The sequence below is a fragment of the Sarcophilus harrisii genome, chromosome 1 (assembly GCF_902635505.1).
Source record: "Sarcophilus harrisii chromosome 1, mSarHar1.11, whole genome shotgun sequence".
In the NCBI taxonomy this organism is placed as follows: domain Eukaryota; kingdom Metazoa; phylum Chordata; class Mammalia; order Dasyuromorphia; family Dasyuridae; genus Sarcophilus; species Sarcophilus harrisii.
In genome coordinates this window covers 191,211,682-191,228,215 of record NC_045426.1, presented here as the reverse complement: position 1 = coordinate 191,228,215, position 16,534 = coordinate 191,211,682, and the positions used below count along the sequence as shown (strand labels likewise).

The following is a 16,534-nucleotide window of genomic DNA, read 5'->3' as shown; positions in this document are numbered from 1 at the left end:
GGTTATTTTGGAGAAATTGAGAACAGAACAAAACAAAACAAAACAAAACCTTAGTGCTTAACACAATGTCTGCCACATAATAGGTAATTAATTAAATGCTTGTTGACTTGTATAAAGCATAGTGTTATGATCCAGAGAGCTGGCAATACTAATAATGGTTTATATTTTTGGGAAGAGAGATATTTATCTTCAACTCACTACAGCTCTAAAAAGTAGGTACTATTATCATCATTTTACAGTTGAGGAAATTGAGGCAGACAGAGTTTACATGATTTGCCACAGATGACATAATTAATGTCTGGAGACCAGATTTGAACTTGGACTCAAGTCCAGTGCTCTATCTACTTTATTACAGACAATTATTATTGTCTGTTGAACCCTGTAGTGCTGTTGGTTCATTAAAATAATCTGACCTAACCCCTTCCCTGGAGGAATTTATAGTTGGTAAGAAAGAATAGAAGTAACTCATAAATTAGTATATTAACATTTAATAGCACTAGAGTCATCAAAAATATCAAATCACATGAAGATTAAATTACTTCAAGGTGGGAGATATTTGAAAGCTTCTTGAAGAATATGTAAAATAACAATAAGCTGAGGTGGGGAGCATTATGTGCCTCAATGAACCATGAGTGATGAGATACAGAGACAGAAAAGTATGGAATATATTCAGGGAATGTCAAGTAAGCTAGTTTTGTTAGAGGGCAGAACAGTAATTTTCAACTTTTTTTTTTTTTTTTTTTTTTGCTTACAGTACAGAATCTTTTGTTGTGAGAAATTATAGCACACTGAACATTTATGTTGGCAACACTACAGGAAAGTCAGGAAATTCAAGCGTGCACAGTTTGCCTTCTGTAATAGCCATTTTTGTTGAGCTTTTTCCAAGTTGAGATGATTAGGTATGTGGAATAGGCAAGGTTTGTTTATTTTTGAAGTAATGTACTTAAAATGTTACATACATAGGAAAAATAAGTTATGTTAAACAAAATTATAAATTTTCTTTTATTTGTAATAACATAGAAAAAACACTTTGAGAATGACTGGTTTAGAAAACATGAAAATTGTTAATGAGATAAAACTGGAGAGGGTTAATAGGGTTGTCAGGTTATGAGCAGCCTTGAAGCCAAATTAGGGGAGATGGTTTTTATTTAATGAGTAGTCATTGAAAGTGTTTTGATATGATTAATACTGACTCCAGAGGTGTACTAAGGAAGGATACCTTAAGTCCATAAATTTTCCATTGAAATTATCATCATCATTGTAAACCAAGCTTTTCATAATATTGTATAAATTTGCCCGGTGCTTTATATTCATTAACTTATTTAAGCTTTATAGTAATCCCTGATTAAGTAGATTTGTGTGATATCATTCTCATTAATCCACTTTTCCAGATGCATAAAGTAAGACCTAGCCAGGTTAAGCAACTTGCCCAGGTTTACATAACTAGTGTCAGAGATGAACACTTATGGATAGAGTGGACAGGTAGTACAGCAGTTTGCCTGTTTCTCTATTTGTAAAATGGGGATAATAGACCCAACCTCCCAATGTCATTAGAATTAAATGAGATCTATAGTGTTTTGCAAATCTGAAAGTGCTATATAAGCATTTATATACTTACTACTCCTACTCCTACTTCTCCTTCCTCCTCCCACTAGATCCACTCTAGATCCACTCCTTTGTCCATTGGGCCATGCTACCTTATCCAAACTTCGACTTTAGGAATCCTGTGCCACTATTTTATAACCCTGAGTACTATAGGAATATGAATTTCTCTTGATTTTTTCTAGGGAAGAGGAGATCCTTTCTCTATTAAGAGGTAAAGACTTAAGGATAGTGACTCCCACCAAGCTAATATTACTCACCAATAATATTATTATTGTATTGCTATTATAATTATATTGTTATGATTAACTAATAAATTGATTGGTTGATTAGTTATAGTGCCTGTGAGTCCTTTGGCAAATTACTAAATCTCCTTTCTCTTAAAGAAATTATTACACCAGTATACAGCAATATTTTTTTTCCTTTAGTCTTAACTTTGACATTTTCCTTCCTGTGTTTATAAAATCAATTTAAGTTAATAGTACATAGTATGAAAACAGGTTGTTCAGTGTCTCAAAATACTAGAACTAGGAGACATCCTGGAAACTTGAAAAGGATAGGAAAAAATGTTTTAAAGTGCTAGTTTATATTGGTAGCAATACATTATGGAACTTATTTCAAGCGTTAGTACATACTATCTATATAACTTTTGAGTGAATCATTTGATCTTTCAAAATCTTTCCTTTCCTCAACTAAAAGGCTATACTAGATATCTTATCATTCTCGTTCAAAAATATGGGGTTAAGTAGAATTTAAAATGCATTTATATTTGAAAGTTTCATAGTAAATTAACTAAATCTTAGCAACCTTTGCTAAATTGTGAAGTAACTATAGATAAAAAGCCATTGTTTAAGCTGCTATATTTACCTTCATTACAAAATTTAATTCACTTAACCACTTTTTCCTCCTTCTCCCCCCCCCCCCTTTTTTTGTTTTGTTTTCAGTTTGTGTAAAAGAGACCTGGAGTTTTTTTTTGTTTGTTTGTTTGTTTTATTGTACTTCAGCATTAATCAACAATATGTCATCTAAAAACCACTTAAACTGTATTTCCTTTAGTCTTCTTAGGATAAGATAGTGGCACAGGATTCCTCAAGTCCATATGTGGATATGGTAACATGACCTAATGGACAGAGGGCTGGATCTGAGATTAGGAGGTGGAGGAAGAAGAGGCAGTATTTATATAGTGTACAAGACAAAATATGTAACATATTTTACTTTGGTCAGCCCAAAGGTGAACACTATGTTTTAGGGAGAAAATTGATATCAACATGGGGTCATAATATTCTGCCACGATTTATAAGAATAAACAAGCACACCTATCTTGGCTTTTGTCTTTAATAAAGGTAAAATTTTATGTGTATGAATTATTTCAAGTTTTTGTTTTGTATGCCTGGCCAAAAATAAAATATGCTATTTCAGTGGGTTCCCCCTGCCAAAAGATAAATGACTATTCATCAGATATAGAATGTTTTTGAAGACGTTTTTGGTTCCAAGTAGGTTGGAGACCTTAGCCCTGAGATTCTATGTTCTGTGTATGCCTCATATCCCAAGATCTGTGCTAAGCCTCCATTAGCTTAGGGTGAAAAGATAACACAGTCCCCTCTAGGATGTGAGATGTAGCTGGGATACAACATGTGTCAAAAAGCAGCTGTGTCAGGTCATGGAAAGAATTCTGGATTTGAAGAACATTGGTTCAAATCTTAGCTCTGACACTTGAGTACCTGTGAGTCCTTTGGCAAATTGTTAAATCTCCTTTCTTTTGAAAAGAAGTCATGTGAAATGAAGTCTTGAAAAATAAGTTGGTGTCAGATTGTGCAGTGCCAAAGCAGAGTTTGTATTTGGCTATAGGGAGTCCATGAGGCTTCTCAAGCAGGGAAGTGACATGATCAGACTTGTACTTAAGGAATTTTAAATTTTAAAATTTTATTTAAAAAAAAAGAAAAGGAATACAAAATTAATAAATACAAAACAAAGAGAACATTACTATATGCCCAGTAGAACATCAGAGAGGATTCAAAATATATAACAACAAATTACCAGATCAAGAAAGTCTGTGTGTGTGTGTAAGTAGAAGTGTCCATCTTTTCTGTACTTCCTTGTAAATTGTAAATGTTCAATTTACAACAATTGTAAATGTTCTTTTGTTCTTTGCTGCATAACTTTTTTATTTTTCCCCCTTTTATCCCCATCTCCACCCCCATGCAGGCTATAATTAAGAAAGGATATATTTATGTTACATATATAGATATATGTACACTATCTCTGCTGATTCTCATTAAATTCTGCTCCATAATTTGGCTTATCTTACCTACCTCCTCTTCTGTCCTTCTCCTCAGGGATCCTTTCCTTGTCTTCTTCAACCACCTATCCCTCCCCACTTATTTATAGATTTGAGGGTGCTATACCTTTCATGGTATATATGAAGTTTTGCTTATTTAACCTATTCCCTATGAGTAGATTTTCAGAACTACTAAGCCTTTTCCCCCAGTAAGCCTCTGTCTGTTCTTCCTCTGCACCTCATTTGTATAACCCGATTACTATTATTACTTAACTCTGCCCAGTCTTTTGAGCCTGCCCCCTTGTTGATGTGAATCTTAAACATGATATTCATTTCCCATGTAAAAAAAAAATTGTCTACGCAAATTCTTTAAATATCCATTTTTCCTCATTTGATTTTAACTTTGCTAGATATATTTTTGGCCTCAGGTCTAGTTCTTTTGATTGTTAATAGATATGATTCTAGGCCCCTGTAGTCTTTTATTGTAACTGTCTTGTAAAATTCTAATTGTAGCTACAGCCTATTTGAATTGTTTTTTTCTTGTTTCTTGCAAATTTTTCTCAGATCTGGGGACTTCAAAGTTTGGCAATAATATTCCTATGTGTTTTCCACAAAGGTTCTCATTGGTGTATCTATTGTCATATTATTATGTCAAGATCCTTTTTTTTTTTTTGGTCACAATTTTCAGGCAGTCCAATTATATTCTCTTTTCCTCTTCTGGATTTGTTCTCCAGATCTGTTGTTTTTCTTATAAGATGTTTCACATTCTAATTCACAATCTTTTCTATTTTTCATTCTTTATCATCTGTTTTGTTCTTGGTCTCTCATAGATTTCCCCTTGACCAATTCTAATTTTCAAAGAGTTATTTTCATCTGATTTGATTTTTAAGTTCTTGAGTTTTTCTATAAATTTTCTCTGAGCAAGGAGCCATTTCACATTACTCTTTGGGATAGAACCTCTTTTTACTTGAATGTCTTCCTTTCCAAGATGAATCCTAGTTTTCCCATATTTGTGGTTCCTGCTGAAGCTATAGCCACACCCAGCTAGCCCCAGGACTCCCCTTTGATGTTTCAGGTTAATCCCCAGTTTAGGTCTTCCAGATCTTTCTTGTTGTATCAGGATGGCCTTGTTCTGCCCCAAGTCATCTTGATTTTTCACCAGTCTGTTTGCCCTGAGATTCAAATTTGTTCTATTTGTAGAGGAAATCTGGAGAACTTGAAATTTACCAACCTACTCTACCATCTTCCCAGAATCCTCTCCAGGAATATCACTATCAATGCAGACAATGATTTTAGCAAAGAGGAAAGATTGGAAAAAGAATAGTTAGATCTAAGTGAGAGGTGATGGTTCTGAAACTTGTTCTGTTGTAGTTCTGTGAGTAGAGGGAAAGAGTTCAAGAGATTTTATAGAACTTGAATCCATAGAAACTTACAAATTGATTGGATATGGATGGTGTAAGGGATGTAAAATTGACTTGGATGCTACAGTTTGGGTGATACCACAGATGATGGCACCTTTAACAGACATAAGAAAGCCAAGAAAAATAAGAGTTCTGAGGATTTTGAAATGCCTCTAGGACATCCAGCAAAACTGTTGACAGAATGGGGTTGGAATTTAGGAAGGTATATTGGATATATAGACCCAGAAATCATCCACATTGAAGCTAATGAATGAGAATTGATGAGTTCCTGAAGAGTATATAGAAAGAGAAGAAAAGAGTCCAGGATGGTTCCCAGTGGGCCTTTGCTTAAAACCTGTGGTTGATAATCCAGCAAAGGAACATCAAACAAATCAGAGTAGAATTTTGGGGAAAGGAGGGGCAACTTGTCCACAGTCACACAGATAAGTAAATATTAAGTATCTGAAGCTGGATTTGAACTCGGGTCTTCCTGACTCCAAGGCCAATGCTTTATATACTGCTACCCTAGAAGAGGATATTTAAGATGGTTACTATACTTTTATTTCTTCAAGAACTTTTTGGCTAATATGCATTTTCTACCAAACCTTATGAAATTAGTTATACTTACAAAACAGTGAGAACCTTTGGAAAATGCCAGAGGACTTATTTTCAAATGACAAATGCCCAATTTTGTGATTTTTAAACTTAGCTGTCAGAAGGGTTTCAAGGTAATAATATATTTCTTAGGATGTAGCAAATTTCTATGCTGAATTTATCATTTGAGACATTTTTCTCTCTCTCTCTCTCTCTCTTTTTTTTTTTTTTTTTTTTTTTTTTTTTTTTAGCTTGTCAAAATTCCCAAAAATGATCCTCCAAATGAAGTGCATAACTTTAACTTCTACTTGTCAAATGTTGGCAAAGATAACCCTCAGGGAAGCTTTGACTGCATCCAGCAAACTGTCTCAAGGTGAGTACATGTTAAGTGATGATCAGAGAAAAGTATTTGTATTTATGTCTGGGACTTTTATTACACTGTAGAATAGTGGTTAGGATACTTTAATGCTAAAGCAGACTTTTATTAAAAATGAATTAACATAGAGAGCATACTTTCTTTCAAAGCAAATTCTATTTATGTCTAATTAACATAGAGCCCTTTGGAGAATTTATACCTTTTCCTGATCAATAAAGTAACTTTAGTACTTATTAAATTTCAGTTGGTTAGGCCACTCCTCAGGACATAGCTTTTGGCGTTGGCCAGTCAAGTCACAACCCTGATTCTTGTGGAGTACTTAGTAAATATCCCAATATGTTACTTTTCATGGAGAGAAAAAAACATTAGGGATTGAGGATCAATGTAAAGAAATAATGCACATAATTGAAATATTAGACATTTATTAAGCACTTATGTGGTAAGATCTAGGGCTACAGATAGAAGCAAAAAAGAGTGACAGACAACACCTGTGTCCAAAGAACTTAAATTCTTATGGGGGGAAGATAACACACAAAAAGGAGGTGGAAAGGGGGAGGGATTAGCAAAGATGTGGTTGTGAAGACTAGAGGAAGTTGGGAACAGTACATGAAGAAGGCTGGCTCTTCCACAAAATGGAGGCTTCAGAACCCCAGTGGAGGTTATAGTTAAGACACATATTCTTACTTACTAAGGTGTTCAGTGTGAAATTAACAGAAATTTATGTTCTTTAATCTAGCATCTAATATGTTCATCATTAGGGACCCTGTGACATTTATAGATAAATAGGCATGGGCTGTTCTGTGATTTACATGTGGTGATATTCTTGGATTTTTATGATTTCTGATCTTTTTGTCTATAAAACTTATCTCATGAACAATATTGTAAACTTGAAGGAGAGACTGCCTTATATTTACTCTTTATCTCATAATTTGACCTCAGTAAATACTAATTTGACTGGATTCCTTTATTAACTTCTGACTGGCTTTCAAGGTTCCCCTTTGTTTGGCCTTGAGCCAAAAGAAGCTGTTTGGAGTTTGTGTTTAAAGCAAGCACAAACTAAAATGCCATTCTGAATTGCAATTGTAATTGTAATTATACTTTGTAAGACAGTGATATTAATAGGAAAACATTAGGGAAGTCTCTAAGCCATCAGTGATTTAAACAGAAATTTAAAGCAATGATTTTCATTTATTTATTATATCTTTCACTAATGCTAAAATCTGTCTCTTGTCTTTCATCCCAATATGTTACCTTAACTTTCTAGTTAACATGTCTTTGCAACTGACATTTTATTATGTAAGTATGTGACATTATTAGGCTAATCATTAACAGAAATTAGTCAATATGTATACTTTGGCAATTCCATAGCAAAATAGTACTGGGAAAGGTACTTTAAAGATTCTGCTATTTCTTATATTTAAGAGGATTTTCCCTTACTTTTGACCTCACTGAAATATGTTAAACTGGTTATCTTAAATCTTTTAATTACTAAGCTCTAATGTTCATAGCACTGATTACCAGTAATTATGAACTACTAGCCTTTGAGCAATATGAAAAGACTAGTCTCATCCTTTTACCAGAAATTCCAAGGGACTAACTAAAGATTTTCATTTTGAATTTGCTTGAAATATATAACTAGTTTTATCCACTGAGACTTGGAAATATTGTTTTTTATTATAGGGATTTTTTGTTCCCTTAGTATACTACCTGGAATGTATTTTCTCCTTACTTCAGCCTCTAAGCTTTTTTTCTAGACTCAACTCAAATCCTACCTTTTGTAGACTGGCTTTCTCCTTTCCCTAATTCCTACTGCCTTCACTTTGAGAATGACCTATATGTGTCTTATAGGTATACCTTATAGTATACCTATAAGACCTTATAGGTATACTTATAGGTTATATCTCCAGCATTGAAATGTGAACTCCTTGAAGGGGAAGTATTCTTGTCTGTTTTGTTTTTTGTATCCCCAATTCTTGACTTTACTGCTTGACTTGTAGTAAGAATTTAATAAATATTTGTTGATCGAGTCTTTTTGAAATATATTACCCAATTTTACCAGATTTCTTGAGTTTCTGATTCTATCTCCTTCCTTCCTCCCTGAGACAGTAAGCAATCTGATGCAAGTTTATGCGTGTGTATTCATGTAAAACATTTATATATTTAATCATTTAGTGGAAGAAAACTCGAACAAAAAGTAAAAATTTGTAAGCTTTAGTCTATATTCATTTCTTTCTCTGGAGACTGATAATATTTTTCATCATGAGTCCTTTTGGGATTGCCTTGGATCATTGTATTGCTAAGAATAGTTAATTTATTCAGTTCTGCATCATACAGTATTGATGTTGCTGAATACAGTGTTCTACTGAGCACCATGCATTAAAAATTCTCTACCTCCAATTCTTAACAAAACTGCCAATCACAAAACTCTAGTATCTAAGGACATATTTGAACTTGAGAATTCCTGTCTCCAGCTCAGCATTCTATCTACTACACCCTTAGCTTGTCAAACAGAATTTGAACCATAGTATTATTGTTTAGAGGAAAATGTTCACCAGAAATCTCTCTCTCTCTCTCCATTGTCATTGCATGTTATGTTAGTCTTGAAGATTAAACACAAATTGAACTAATTAAAACAAGTTAAACTTCTCTCACTTGGCTGATTTCTAGTTCTGTATGTCACCTAATAGATGATACTAACACATTTTGAGAAATACGAATTTTAACACTTGTGAAGCAGCTCTTAATACAACTTCAAAAGTCACTTTTTAAACCTATAAAACTGATTTTTGAAAAATCAACCCATAGTTCTATTTCCCCTTGAATAATAGAGAATAAGAAAATTGCATGCAAGGATGTTATTTGTTTAAAGAAAGTTAAAGAATCTGCAGCTAAATTTTAAAATTTTTGGAATAAAGTTGCTTTTTAAAAAATGCTAAATTGCTATTAGTTATTCATTCCCTATCGGTGAATTTTAAGTAGAAAGGCAAATGTGAATTTGTATAAGGTGTTTGAGGATCCTTGGCTTGCTAGAATTTTGTCACTAACTAGAAAATTATTTGCACAAATTTAAGTCTTAATTCAGCTAAAGATTTTTCCTGTAAAGAAAGAGTTTATAAAAGTTGCTTTTAAACAGACTTCATTCAGGTCTAGGAAAAATCAGGAGTAGAGGATTCTTAATCACATGTGGCACTCATAAGTTGCCATAGCCCTAGGGTAACCCTATTTGGCTCTACTTCTCCACAAAGGTTTGCGACTTTATTAGGTATTTGTTTCACCCATTCTATTTGAAATACAAAAGAAATGAGAGGAAGATATCAGAAGAGAATAATTTTAAAACTTGTAGCTTGCCTGTACTGATCAAAAAATAAGTTTAAAATAGTCATCTCTCACAAAGCTACTTTGTTATTCTGCAGTTCTGGTGCCTCACAGCTCAATTGCCTGGGATTTATACAAGATAAAATTACAGTATGTGCAACAAATGACTCCTATCAAATGACAAGAGAACGAATGACCCAGGCAGAAGAGGAATCCCGTAACCGAAGTACAAAGGTTATAAAACCTGGTGGACCATTTGTAGGTGTGTATGAGCTTCCTTTTTTTTTTTTTTTAAAACCTCTCTCATAAAGAGCTTAGGTTGCCGTGTATAAATTCCCCTTTCATTATTTATTAAAATCAAAGAAATTGATTGTCAGGGAAAATGGCTGTGCAAATTTTTATCTAGTGAAAATTATTCCCTAAGAATACCATGTTTTATTTTAAAAAATTTTTTTTTTTACTTTGTTGAAGGTGATTTTTTTCCTTTAGTTTATTGCTGTACAAAAATATATTTTTTTTAGTTCTAAAAACATGGCATAGATTGTTGTACTCTTCTTTGCCACCAGAGAATGTTATTTTGATAATCAAAAATGTTGCATGATTCTTGTTTTATACTTTGATAATTATTTTTAAAATAAAAGGTTCTCTATTAGATTTATTTTTTAATTTTTGGCTTAGTGACCCACCCATTACAGACTTTTCCTTGCCTTTTCAGTGAACAATTTGGAAAGGAATTTTTATCTCCAAAAGCTATCCTTTCCTAAACCTCAGGGTACAAGCACTAAAGGAACCAAATCTAATTACTCTGGTTCTTTAGGTAGTCATCTAGTATTCTTGTACTTTTCATCTATTAGGCAAGAGATTGGCTAAAAATTCAGGTTTCCCCAATTCCACTTAACATAGCCACCAAAACTGAAGACCATGAGAATGGCATAAAGGTGATTGCCATCCATGTCCCTTATTTTGTCTTGATATAGAGAAATAGATATTTATCAGACCTCTTAACATATTCATTTTGATGACTATCAATACTATCAGGAACTAGGATGAACCCTATGTCAGTTTTTAATAACACAAGTACTTTTCTTAAAAAGTGAATTATTATTAATTTCAAAACTTAAATTCTAGCAGTGACAGCCTCTTGTGAGGACCAAGCCCCTTAATCTTCATCTTCCATGGCTGAGTATAATTCTGCTTCTGTTTTTCCTTCTATGTGCAAGCCAGCTACAATGCAATCAGTGTTTAGAAAATACACTTCTGTCATTAATAGGCACTTTTTTGGAACAGGGCCAATGCTCCTGGGAACTAGTGCTTAGCTTAGATACACTTGATTTGGTTTAACAACAATTCATAACTTCCCCAGGTGTCTGTACACACAGGACCAAGTTCTCTCTTCAGCAGGCAACTACCACAGATCATTTTTCCCCTCTTCTGAGTGAAATATGCCTTCCAGTACCTTTTACGCCTTTTATCCTCTGAATTGACCTAATTAAATTTATGTACCAATTATCTAATCTTGCTATATTGTTAAGATTCAAAATATTGCATTTATTTCATCCCCTCCCCCTTTAACTAAAAGTTTTAGAGATGGATGTGGTAGATCACTTCTTTATTTATTTAACATGTCCTAAAAGTTTTATCAAAAAAAAAAAATTTTTTTTTTTAAAAAGAAAGAAAAATATTTGAACTTGGTAAGGGAATCAAAGAGGTTTTGAGGATGGGAAGAATAAAATAGAAAGCAAGAATTTCTACCCCTGGTCTCAAGCCAGTTGGAAATGTTCCGATTTATTATAAAATAAAAAGCAATTGCAGCAAGAGGGGTCAATAGACAGGGGTTTAAGGACTGTAGTTGCTTATCAGTGATGGTTTTCTGATTAAAAACTTTGACTTCAAATCAGAGTGGTTTGAAGGTTTTAAATAGACTTATTAAATAGATTTCAACTGCTAGCGACTTCTTGTTTCTGTAACAGTACTTTGTAGTTAGCTTGCATGGAGTTTAAAACACCTAGGTTCCAACAAGCTACACGGTGATAGTTCAGTGCTATGTAATGATACTAAAATGTTACTTCACTCTTAAGATGAAAAAAAAGGACAGTATAATTTGTCATCATTGATGGGTGAGCTTCATCCTTTAGATTGAATCTTCCTGTTTCAATGAAGATTAATGAACATTGTGTTTGCTGTGTACAATGGTACTTTTTTTCTTATAGACATTGTAGTTGTTTTCTACCTTGCAATTAACAATTTCCCTTGGAACCATTTCTTAGGACCTCAGTTCATTTTTTTGTGTTAGGAATTTGTTGAATCTTCATTACTTTGCTCAGATAAGCCTCCTTCTCTCTGACATTGCCTCCCAGCCTGGTTCAGTCTCTTATCATTTCACACCAGACAGTTGTGAGAGCTGCTTATTAGTCTCTATCTCTCTCCCCCTACTTGAGGCCATCCTTTACCGGGCTGTCAAGATCTGACCATGTCTTCAACCTTTTCAGCAAACTCCTGGCTCCCTATCAATGCTAGTAACAAATATAAGATGCTCAGTTTGAATTGCAAAGCTGGCCCCCCCCCCTTCAAGTCCCAGCTAAAATCTCACTTCTTTCAAAGAAGACCTTCTTGATACCCTCCAATGCTAATACCTTCCCTCTCTTGACATCTTCAACTTATCCTGTATGTCTCGTTTGTTCATAATTGTTTTCCTCATTAGACTGAGCTCCTTGACACTTGACTTTTTGTCTTTGTATTCCCACACTTAGCGTTGTGCCTGGCACATAAGAGGTACTTTAATAAATGCTTATAGACTGAGTTTTTCTCAAGTTTTTTCCTCATCCTCATTGATTCAGCTACTTACAGTCACCCATAGAGTATTCTTTCTTTCATGTTTTTAAATACTATTGTTACAGCTTTCTTGAGCTTCTCTTTTCCAGGCTAAATGACTCTAAGGCTTTTTAACCTTTCTCTATGACTTGTGCTAACCTTCTAATCATTTTCATTGCTCTCTTCTGAATTCTCTGCAGTTCTTCTCATCTCTGAGTTCAAAACTGGACAGATTGCTTTAATAAAGGTCTGGCCTTATTGTAATGCTTTTTAAGATGTCTACATTGCTATCTCATTTACATTCATTTTTTGTGGCATTGCATCTCTTTCAGTCATATTTCTGATCTTTTCGCATCTTTCCGTTTCAACCATTTGATCAAGTTTATTTCAGATTCTTTTCTCTTAAATGCTAACTAGCCACCTACATTTTGTCATGAGCAAATAATCTTTAAAATAATTTATCTTTAAAACGGTTGTATAGCCTTCATAAAACAGAATGCCCTTAACTGGAGTGCCAAGTTAAAAGGCAATGATGCCTTTCAAAAAATTTCATGTTTAATTGTACTAAATAATTTACCTCATTGCTTATATGCTCATTGAGCAGTATGGATGTTTATAGTATTTCTATACTACTCTTAGTCATTATTTTTGAAATCCAGCATCAGTGTGCTGGCCAAAGCCATTGCCTTTTATTCCTACTCCACCCTGAACCAGGCCAGAAAAACAATTTCAAAAAACAAATTGACCACATCTACTTTTCTGGGGCATGGTATTTTGTCTATTTCAACTTGCTTATTTTGAGAGTTGTAAGAGATGAGAATGAATCTCTCCATCTGAATGGAGGATTAGTAAGCTCTTAGATACATACTATTAGGTATCCATCTTAATATACTGAAATATGGATTCAGATGAGCAGTCCCCAGGTCATACATACAACACAGTTAGATGCACTGCCACCAGTTATATAAAGAATTGAATCTGGAAAGAGAATTATATTCTCCCACAGGTTTCATTAAAGGGAGGGATTTTTCTAATGTTTAAAAAAATGTTTTCCCCTCCCCTACTCCTAATTCTTGTACTTAATAGTTCTTGCTTTATTTTTTTGGCTTATTTTGTAAATATCACAAATTTTCTTTCTTTCACATTATTCTGAATTGAATAGGAGTTTAAGAATAGGTAAAAGGTTGTACAAATATTCATTACTGATTGTGCACATGATATTCATTTCAGATTAGGCAGTTGGTTGTAACAACTTAATCAAAAGATTTGTAAAATTCAACTAAGGAGAAAAGGGGTCAGCTTACCTGGTTAACTCTAGGTACCTGCCTAGACTTTTATACAGTATCACTACCCTGATAATTGATGGGCTTGTTAACATTTATCTTCTACTTCACCATGAAGCTATACCTATTTACTTTGATAGGATGTGTTTAGCTAAGATTAGGGGTGGAAAGGTTTGTCATGGTAGAAATTTAGAAACACTCCAATGATCTCTAATATTAAGTGGGAAAAGTAAAATTTTTAAATCATATTTCTTCCCCATGTGTCTATAGACCTTGTCAAGGGTCTTCATTGTATACTTAGAAAAATAGAATGTTTTTTCTCATTAATCATGTCCAGGTTAAATGGTAGAAAGAGATTCCTTGATCATTCAAGCTTAACTTTAGTCAGGATAATAAAAAATAGGTCATCTCTCTTCACATCCCCTCTTTTTACCTTTCATGTTCTAACCTCAATTATAAAGAAGCTACTGACAAAATCATATTTAGAGTTTTCATAACTATAGTCCAGTGTGTTATGCTGTCAAACAGCTAGTTAATTAGGGAGCATAGACATATGGCTACTTTTGAAATAATCTGGTAAGGTTTTGAGGAGAGTTAATTAAAATTCACTAAATCACATTAAAAGGCTTCCCCTCCCTCTTCATTTTTTTTTTTTTTTTTTTTTTTTGCTCAACAAATCATGTACTTAAATACAATGCCCATTTCTGCCAAGCCCTCCATAATTGTAAGAACCATTTATTTAATAATCAAAAATAAAGCAAGGTTTAGTAGGATTTATGTTCTTATATGGATGTGATCAGCATAAAGATAGTGGGAAAAGCCTTCTTTTTCTCTTTGCAGAGACATAAATAAATCACCATCCTTCCTTTGATGAGGAATGAAAATCTGCTTATTTGGCTATTTCTGACATTTTTGAGTTTGCAAAATTTTTAGCTCTATTGTTGATAAGAACATATAATTACTAGGCTCTAGCCCTATAGTTTATGCCTTCAATGAAAAGGTTAATTTACTATATATGTAACTGTCATTTAACTAGCCATTCTCAGTGCAGACTGCAACAATTTTTTGTAATCTTACCATGTGGTGTTTTTTTTTTCTAGATTTTTGTGCAGGACAGAAAAAAACTGTATAATACAGAAGTTGATATTTTCATATCAACTTTTTGTTCTGCATATATTGGAATATTCATTTATCAATTATTAAATTCATTTTTTTTTTTTTTAAAGAAAGCAATTAAACTAAGAGTAAGGAGGTTTGGTTTATTGTACTAGCTCTGGTCCCTTTGTGACTTTGGGCAAATCACTTTAATTCTCTGGATCTCAGGAACTGGACTAATATGATTTCATCAGAGTCTAGCTGAACCTGAGCTGACAGAAATTTTTTTGAACTAACTTTAAGATAACAAATGGGGGAGGGAGGATGGCTTTTGGAAAATGAAATGTGAAGATAGCAACTTCAGAATACTGACAGAAGGTCATCATAACATGCAGACTGACCACTTTCTTTTTCACTGGCCCTAGGTAAAAGAGTACAAATTCGGAAAGCACCTCAAGTTGTTCCAGATGCAGTACCCGAGAGAAAAAGGTCAACTCCTATTAACCCTGCAAATACGATACGAAAGATCCATTTAAACAACAGTGTTTCTCAGCGGCCCTATAGGGACAGAGTGATTCACCTCCTGGCACTGAAGACATACAAGAAACCAGAACTATTTGCTCGATTACAGAAAGATGGTGTTAATCAAAAAGACAAGAACTCCCTTGGAGCCATCCTTCAACAGGTGAGACCAGTTTAATCTATGCTTATTTCTTGCATGCTCTTCTTTAAAATGGAGAACTGTCAAGCTCAGTTTACTAAGAGAACTCATTTGTGTACTTTTCAATTATCCCAGGATAGCCATTTAATTCATAAATGAAATAGAAAACTTGAAATGATTATGTCAACTGTCTAAATTGAAAGAATATGTACACTACACATTTCTTGAATCTAGAATCAGAACATTTGGATCATAATTCAAAGTTGCAAGGTCTTGAGCAATTCATTCAATCTCTTTCAGCCAGTTTCCTTATCTGTAAAATGGGAGTGGTGAACCTAAATGTCTATTAAGATGCCTTCTGTCTCTAAATTATGACTTAGAAAATGGAAACAAGAAAGAATATTTTGTACTTTTCATTGAATTAACTTAATTATTATCCCAGTTTCTATTGAAGAGACACAAAATTTGGGCTTTATAATTGTCTTGATGTGTTAGATGATTTGATTATTAAAGAAAAACTGATCCAAGAAACAAAATCAACTTAAATTGAGGGAAAGGTGTATACTACAGGCAGATTACAAAGCAATTGCATTACAGTACAGAGGTGACAGGCTAATAGAAGTGACAAGATGGATAGTCACAATTTTGATATGTTTTGATAAGACTTGATTATGATATGTGCATATTTGTTAAATGAAGCATTTGAATAAGTTGTTTTGGGATTCCTATGGGGACCCCACACTTCTTACTCACTTGAAATCATAAGTTATAATATTAGGAGAGCCTAAGTTATAATATTAGGAAATTAATTTCCTTTAAATTAGCCAAATAAACCTTCCATCCCCTTTTTCCTTGTCCCCAACATTTCTTAAGATTTCTTCTTAGTAACTTTCCAAAGTAAAATAGAAGTTCCTTAAGGACAGGACCTGATTCAGTTTTATCTTTTTTGTCCCCAGTGCTTGATGTCGAATAGGCATTTAAAAAATTACAGTATCAATTTATATCTAATTGAATTGATATCTGTATCTGTGCAGCTTATAAATATATTACTTAAAATTTCACTGCCTTTCCATTCTCTCTGTTGTTCATGGAAATGGATAGTAAGCTTACCCCAAAGAA

At 33.5% G+C, this 16,534-nt stretch overlaps 1 protein-coding gene across 1 annotated transcript in view; it reads left to right on the top strand.

Moving 5' to 3' along the window:
- ELL2 (elongation factor for RNA polymerase II 2) overlaps window positions 1–16,534 on the top strand; it is an 82,212-nt gene that overhangs the window by 44,513 nt on the left and 21,165 nt on the right. The window contains exons 3-5 of the mRNA XM_031967874.1: window positions 6,126–6,247; window positions 9,664–9,827; window positions 15,180–15,439. Coding sequence (XP_031823734.1) covers window positions 6,126–6,247; window positions 9,664–9,827; window positions 15,180–15,439 — 546 coding nt within the window. The remainder of the gene's footprint in view (window positions 1–6,125; window positions 6,248–9,663; window positions 9,828–15,179; window positions 15,440–16,534) is intronic.